Below are 8,436 nucleotides of genomic sequence, written 5' to 3'. Positions count from 1 at the left end.
GATCAGAAATCCAAAGACTTCTATGGAAAGGACAGCACGGACATGGCCAGTTCCGCCAGAGACAGAAGCTCGGACTTCGATTTCCGTCGCGACTTTAATTCCGACATTTTCGATCAAAAGTACACCAAGGATATCTTTGAGAACTCAAGTTCGAAGAGGGACCCGTTCGGGATGACAAGGGATGTCTCGCCGAAGTCCAGAGACAGCTTTGGCATGCCATCGCGTCGAGACTTCGGTGTGATGCCTAACACGAGAGAGTCCTTCGCGGCTGCTCGTCAGGATTTCAAGAAACTGGATCGCGAATCTGATAGGAGGTCCAGCGTCGCATCGACCAATCGCACCGATAAGATGGAGAGAATCGAAATCGAACTCTTTATTTTGCTAGGATATTTCCAGTGTCGATCGGGCCTCAACATCCAGAAACTCAGCACGTGGCAGTTTCCCATCACGGTCTTCGACTAATCAAACGTACTCCGAACGGCGACCTAGTCATCCTGGAGACTCTATCTCTGGAAGACATCGTTTCTGTGAGTTCTCCCCGTGGTGGTGTGTGTGTCATGCAAATTTCGTCTGGAGTCAGGCTACCGTTGCACACTAATCGAGCGCCACAGTTGACAGAAATGATCGGCACCTACATCAGACTGATCGAACAGAAGCCGCTGCACAAGCCGAACCATCACGAGAATTACGTATGTGTCCCAGATCACGAAATCGATCCAGTCGCAGGCGAATCACGGTTCTCTGAATCACGTCCAGTCCCACGGTCAGTCTAATCACGTTATCTCGAATCACGAGAACCACGTGTCCGCGAGTCGTGTGCCTAACCACGTGTCGGCGGCGAACCAGACGAACCAGCGGCTCAGCCCTAACCAGGAATGCCGGCAACCGGAAGACAACGGCAGGTTGCAAGAAGATGGTATCTACGAGAGCGGACCGGTGGTCAACGATGGAAAACACTCTCTTTTGCAGTATGCCATGCTGAATTTCAGACAAAGCACGGAGAAGTTCGAGATGCTGAAGACTGCCGACGGGTCCATAAGTGGCTCGTTGAAAGTCATCGAGTCGTTGAAGAGCAAAAAGAAGAACAAGAAGAGCAAAGGTCAACAGGACGGCGCGGAATGGACCTGGAAGGAGCAAGTGGACACGTCAAGTACTCACCTGTGCCTATCGAGCAAAGTCTTTTGAGGCTGGATGCGGATCTGAGCGCCTTAGCTGTGGAGTGTTTCGTGTGTCTCATGAGATACATGGGCGATCAACCGTTGCCTCCAGACACCAGCGAAGTCAAGTGTGTTTACACTATTTTGATGCACTGTCACAAGTACGAACACCTGCGAGACGAGGTCTATTGCCAACTGATGAAGCAGACCACGAACAATAAGAGCCCGAATCCCGATAGCTGTCAGCGGGGTTGGAGGATCTTCAGCATCGTCGCTGCCTATTTCACTTGCAGCGACGGTCTGAGGCCTTACCTCACCAAATATCTCGAAACGGCGGCGTACGACAAACGAAGAGCTTATCACGGGACTGCCACGGTGTGCCTGCAAAACCTCAGGAAGACTGTTAAATATGGCGGGAGGAAGAACGTGCCCAGCGTTGATGAAATTATGGCGATCAGTGTTGGCAGAAACGCGAAGAGACAGATTTACCGACTGCCAGGTGAAACGGAGAGGGTTATCAACACGAAATGTACCACGGTAGTGCAGGACGTTATCGAGGAGATGTGTAATGTAATATCCGTAAGACATCCTCACGAAATGGATGAATTCTCGTTATACTACATCGTCGACGGTGATGCGTTCACCATGCCATTAGCTAGAGACGAATATGTGCTGGATGTTACGACGGAACTCTACAAGAATCATCAAGTCTTCTACTTAATATTCTGCAGATTCGTGTGGTACTACCCTCTTAGATTGGACGCTCCACTGTACATAGAAGTATTGTTCAACCAAATCGCTTCGGACTACTTGGAGGGTCTCCTCTTGGTTCTACCCGGAGAGCATTTACCTCAAGAAGTCGTGTACGACATGGCGCAGATAGCAGCCCTTCTCCACAGAGCAGCAGACATGGCGCACGAACCAACCACCAAGGAAATTAAATATCTACTACCGAAGCCAGTGCTCAGTTTACGGGAGCCACGGCCTCAACAATGGGCAAACATGGTCCAGCAGGCATGGAACAATGTACAGCATACCGCGGTGGCTGCCTGTAAAGCACAGGTTCTTGAAATTTTGTGGAAGTGGCCGTTATTTGGATCTAGCTTCTTCGCCGTGAAAAAAGTGCCTGAAGGAAAGGAAAAGGGTGGCGATCACATACTGGCCCTCAATAGACATGGAGTGCACTTCATTGATCTAATCACTCACGAGACGCTGCACCACTATCCCACTTCTGACACCAATTTTGCTACGTCCCAGCTTATCTGTGACTCTTTCTTGGGATCTTCGTCTTCAATTAAAGAGCTAAAGCTCACCTTAACTGTATTCGCTAACGGGAAAGAGCAATTCGGGATTGCAATGATTGTTTTCAAGGTTTAGCATTTAAATATATAAATAAATATGTATTGTTACAAAATAATGAGTTTATATTACAATATCGGGTTTGGGAAATCAAGTATACAATTATGTAGGTACGTTACCGCTTGTCGGTCTTACAGTTTGGTTGTACCAGCTATCTGTTGTGGTCCCAGGGCTGTGCTGTTGCAAGGATCTGTTTGTCGGCAACTATCACTCGCGACACGGGTCTCTACTAATTAACAACGGACTTTCCTCGATAACGACGCGGCGCGCGTACGATTACTCTGTCCGTGACTACAATAATTTAGTATTTGACGACCAAAGTGCGACGCTGAGTGCGTGTTCGATTGACGATAAAGGTTCGATGTGATCTTAACCGATTATACGTCGGACTTTCGTAGGTAATGACAACGCGTGAAGTTAACCTGTCCGCGACTACAAGATTTCGGTAATCACCACGATGAGAACGTACTGACAGCGGAATAAAAAAAAGAGCGCCGTGGGGCGTGTCCACGGGTTTAAATATTAGCTGATCCTCGCATGGCACGAGCCGCGTTCGAGAACCTTCGCTTCGGCATCCGTTGAAATCGGGAGGGGTCCCAAGTTCAGCGGATGTGCTGGCGTTGAGTGCTGACGCCTATTTCGCTGATTCGCAGATCGCACGATTCGGTTCCCGAGAAACGGTTTCCGAATCGTATGTCAAGCGCATTCCTAAAAGTATCTGATCTTAACTATTCGCAATGCGAGGTCGATGAAAAGGGGCACCGGCAGGGCCGAATGTAACACCCCCTTCGCCAGACACGAAACAGTCTCAAGAGGCTGTTTCGAGTAATAAGGGTGTACCTTTTCATCGAACGCTTATTTCATAACTGACTGATATATATACATATATATATATCCGATATATATATATACATATATATATATACCGAAATCTTGTAGTCGCGGACAGGTTAACTTCACCCTGTATATATATATATATATATATACAGGGTGTCCCAAAAGTCGGGGAGGAGCCGGAAATGGGGGGTAGCTGAGACGATTCTGAACAACAATTTCCTTTGCAAAAATGTCAGATGGGGCTTCGTTAAGGAGATATTAACCGAAAACCCCGACCAATCAGAGCGCACGTAGACCGTTGAAGTGGCCGCGGTAGCGAAGGCTACGCGCTAGGCGGCCGCGTCAATGTCCTTCGATGCACGTCGAGTCACTTGTTCGCGTACAAGCGCTGCCGCCTAGCGCATACCCTTCGCTACCGCGGCCGCTCGAACGGTCTACGCGCGCTCTGATTGGTCGGAGTTTTCGGTTATCTCCTTAACGAAGCCCCATCCGACATTTTTGCACAGGAAATTGTTGTTCAGAATCATCTCAGCTACCCCCCATTTCCGGCTCCCCCCCGACTTTTGGGACACCCTGTATATATATATTTTTTGTAATAAAATTTATATTTGTATAATATAATATAAATATAATAATAAAAATAATATATAATGGCGAAATATTTTTTTAAGATAATATATATAACATAGTAATATAAAATAATAAAGTAAAAGGTAGTACATGGATAAAATAAAAAAAAAATAGAGTAAAATATTAAATATAGTGAAAATATAGTAATATAAAATAATAACGATATTATTCGGGGCTTGGGCGAAGGGGCTGGGTTCTGTGCGACGGTACTTGTATGACGGGCCGCACCGCCAGCTCGACCCATGGTGTCGCAGCGATGGCTGCAATGCATTGCAGGCACTGATCCGGGTTGCCCCTGTTTAGTGCCCGTCTCCGGCACTCCAGACAGCGGGCCGCTGCATGGGCCAGACGGCCTTCTCGCACCAGCCGATGTACGTGTGCTGGTGCGTATTCTCGTGCCTCCACTTCCGAGAAGGTCCAATGGCACCCATCACAGACGATGGTGCCATTGGGCCCCACCCAAGCCTGTCCCTGGATGCACTCCCTCCGCCTGAGGTTGTCCAGGATAGGCGGCGGGAGCAGCCTCTCTGCTGGGGTGGTAAGTCGCGGCATTCGCGTGTCATCGAACACGGGCAAAGTGACTGTTTGATATTAAAGGAGGGAAAAGAAACTTAATTAGTTATGGATTATTACTAGGAGGGCGTTGTTCTTTAATTATGTAGTTTCATTAAGATACATACCATTTCCTGGTTTTCTGTAGAAACTCATTTTTCTAATCTTTTACTTCGGTTCTTGTTGTTCACACAAAAAAAAACTTTGATAATGGCGTGGTATAAACGTGCGATGGTTTATATAGGGTATGTTAGGTATGGATGGAGGTGGTAACGGTGAGTTCTGATTGGATTTTGACATTACGTCTTTACCTGTGCTGTTTAGTAGAGGTGGACGTTCCTTATTTTTTCCGCGAGATCTGCTGTGAGTGCAGGCGGACTTCTTGGAATTGGTGGTATGCAAAACGGTGGCGAGATCGTCGGTTGTATATAGGGTGATGCTAAATTTTCTGTTTTCCTATGTTTTAGTGTTCCCATCTCTATTTGTTCAGTTGGTTTCTTTGCTGTTATGTTGGGTTTTGAACAATGATTCTTATAAAATTTTATCACAACCCATATTATGCCAATTATGATAATTAGTATCCCTATCGAGGATATTCCATAGGTTGAATAGGATGTTAATCTTTGCGTACGGTGATGTGTCGCTAAATTGTTTGCTTGTTGTTCGATTTCTAGTAAGGCAATGGATTTCTCGTTTATTTTATCATTTAATGGTCCTAGCGGTATTTCTTGTTGTTGATAATCGGATATTATTTGTATGTGATGAGGTGTAATCTGTGGTATCAGGTGCGTTATATTTAGGCTTGGTAGTTGTTTAAATGTCGAATTTACTTTAGACGTTGTTTCTTCTGATGCAATCATTCTTGAATTATTTATTTGTGCCTGGCAATTCTTTTTTAGTTTCAAAATTCCTGGACCTTGTATCAGTTCATAGCCTGCGGCGCGGTAATTGCATTTAATTTGCACCGGTGTTTTCTCTTTGACAGAGTATAGCCATGTGTTTGTAGTTTTGAGTTGGTTGATAATTATGCCAGTTGATTTTAATGATCTTATGTTACAGTTTTTCCATTCTATGGTACGTTTTTGAATAAAAAGGTCGGTTTCACAAATTGGTGCTTCTTCTAGGCTGTATAATGGCAATGTAAGCTGACAGATGTATTTGGTGGGATGAATCTTACATCCTTGTATGAAGCTTTCCGTTGGCAAGAGATATTCCTTATGAGAGTCATCGATTGCGAGGTATGGGGTTTGTGGTACAATGAGAATGGCACTGGAAATGTTATGTGAAATTGGTAAAAAGGATGGTAATGGATGTAGCCGATATAGATTGAAGGGTGCTTTATCTAGGAGGGGAATTTCGATTGATATTAGCATTCTTCCATTTGAATATATTGTGCTGATTGTGATTATTCTATAAAATCTTTCTGATCGTAGTTCTGTTAGGGAGAGGGGAAATTCATATGGTGTTGATTGGTTAATACGGGTACTGGCTGTTACTACTTTCCATTTTGCGTGGAAAATCCTAACGGGTAATTCTTCTTCATAGAACAAGCCTGGGTTACTTTTGAGAGGTGTAATTTCATAATCCCCTTCGATCTCATTGGCTGGGCTAAATTCAAAGCATTCCCGTGATTGACAAATTTTCCATTATGCGCTGTTAAATAAATTAAAATATTTTTCGTTTCTGGTAATGTTTCGCGACATGAGAAGGGGTGAGCGGATTCCCACACGAGGCCGGAAATCAGCGGTCAGGTGTCTCGGGAATTTACTGTACTATGCATTTGGTGTCTGTGCTGACGGCGCGAGCGGCATGCGCATCCGACATTGGAGATGTGAAGAACTCGAGCGTTGTATTAATACAGTGTGGTCAAGAGTTATGCATTTTTAGAATTAGGTGGTAATAAATTTTATTATTTATTTTTAGATCTGTTGTTTAAGTTGGCAAGGTTAAAGTTTTAACTTATTAAGCTTTCTATTACCGTATCGGCTATTGTTAACCGATACCAAATACCTTCAAGGCGGTTTTTCCTTGGAATGAGCATGTTTTAGCTTATCGAAGTGTTTCATGAATTTTTGACCATTTTCCTTCATTAGAATAGCATTATTTTGTTCCGTGATATCGCAAATTTTAAATGGTCCTTCATAATGGGAATCGAATTTCCCTATTCGCGGTTCTTTTAGAACGTAGACCAAGTCATTCGGTTTGAAGTTAACTTCGTTACTTCTACGGTCGTAGTATAATTTGGAACGTAATTTGCTGTCATCTATATTTTTCCTTGTTATTGAGCGAATTTCGTCAAATCGCTGTACCAAATTTTGTACATATGATGGGTAAGTTAGAATTTCGTTACGAGACAACGGCGTAAATGGGTCCCTGGCTAACTGACCGAATACTACTTCGTACGGGGTAAAGTTCGTCGCTTCGTGTACCGAAGTGTTGTACGAGTAGGTCGCAAAGGGCAATAGTAAATCCCAGTCTTCGTATCTTTCCAAATAGTATTTTAAATATTCGGTAAGAACGATATGGCTCCTTTCTAGTGAGCCGTTAGTCTGGGGACGGTAACCAGATGTTGTAACGTGGTTTATTCTAAATACGCGAGCTATGCCTTGCATTAAATTATTGATGAAACTTTTTCCGCGGTCGGTCAGAATAGCGCGCGGTGCTCCGAAAATTGCGATGAAATAGCGCGACAAAGCGTCGGCGATGGTAAGCGCACTAATATCCGGTAATGGAATTGCCATACAGAATTTTGATAGTTGACATTGAATAGTTAAAATATGCCGATTTCCACTAGGGGTCATAGGGAGAGGACCAACAGTGTCGAGAGCCACTTTGTCGAACGGTTTGGCTGGTGTATCCGTTATAAGCATTGGTTCACGAGTTTTTATGCGGACGAGCTTTTGTTCTTGACAACTGCGACAGTTTCGTATGAAGTTTTCAATGTCCCGACGCATTCGCGGCCACTCGAAGTGACTTCGTATTCGCTGATATGTTTTTGTTACTCCTTTATGTCCCCCTATTATTAAACTTTCGTGATAATATCGCATGATATCCTCGCATTGATCTTCCCCGGGCACTTTAATTTTCCCTGTGCATACTGTAATTTTTATTGGTATATTCCAGAATATTTCTTCTAAATGTAATTTAAGGATATTCGCGTTGAAACGGTGTAAGGTTTCGCCGTGCGCTGCTATTCGGAACGAGGTAATGCGCTCTTTCTCTATCGTAGTTCGGAGAACGGTTAGCAAGCGTTCTAATTTTGATTCGTTTATCTCGTGGAAGAAGCTTTTTGTTCCGATGACGTTAAGGATTTTCCCTTGTTCGTGAGGAACAATTATTACTTGTCCTTCTATTAGATCTTTCGTTAATAGGCTCGCTTCCTGAAGTAACCCGAGTGCTTTGAAAGTTTTACTTATTTGACTGGTTAATATACAATCGGTTGGTATAAAATGGACATAATTATCTGAAATAGATGTAAGGGTTGATTCCGAAATGGTTACTTCGCATTTTGCTTGTGGTCGTGATCTTGGTCCTTGTTTCGGAGGGTGGCCATGGCTTGAATAGCCAAAAGTTTCTGATGTAGCTAGTGATTTCATTTTATCCATTTTGTCGAATTCGGACGTTAACTCTGCTGAAGACGATTCCTGATGTGTTTCCATTGTATCAGACTTGGAATTCTTTCCATCCATGAGTGCGCTAGTATTTGGCATGATCATCGTTGATTGGGGGACTTTCAATGCTTCCTCAGGTGGAGGCAGCAACCAAGATACGCGTTTCGGTGCTGTAACTAGTTTCTGTGCATCATCCCTGCCTGACCTCATGCTTTCGCCCTGGCTTTCTAGATTTTCCGGCTCCATTTTCTCATCGATACTGTTCAAGAAATCTATCTCTTCCTTAGAGA

The 8,436-nt window shown here is 44.1% G+C and overlaps 1 protein-coding gene across 1 annotated transcript; it reads left to right on the top strand.

Moving 5' to 3' along the window:
* Positions 1 to 885: 885 nt before the first annotated feature.
* LOC128882291 (unconventional myosin-XV-like) lies at positions 886 to 4,477 on the top strand. Its single transcript, XM_054133870.1, has 2 exons — positions 886 to 2,421; positions 4,260 to 4,477. The coding sequence occupies exons 1-2, from the start codon at positions 1,119 to 1,121 to the stop codon at positions 4,475 to 4,477; spliced, it is 1,521 nt and encodes a 506-aa protein (XP_053989845.1). The 5' UTR covers positions 886 to 1,118.
* The last annotated feature ends 3,959 nt before the right edge of the window (positions 4,478 to 8,436 follow it).

This window comes from Hylaeus volcanicus, unplaced genomic scaffold (assembly GCF_026283585.1).
Source record: "Hylaeus volcanicus isolate JK05 unplaced genomic scaffold, UHH_iyHylVolc1.0_haploid 9480, whole genome shotgun sequence".
Classification (NCBI taxonomy): Eukaryota; Metazoa; Arthropoda; class Insecta; order Hymenoptera; family Colletidae; genus Hylaeus; species Hylaeus volcanicus.
This window is presented reverse-complemented; position numbering and strand designations above follow the sequence as displayed.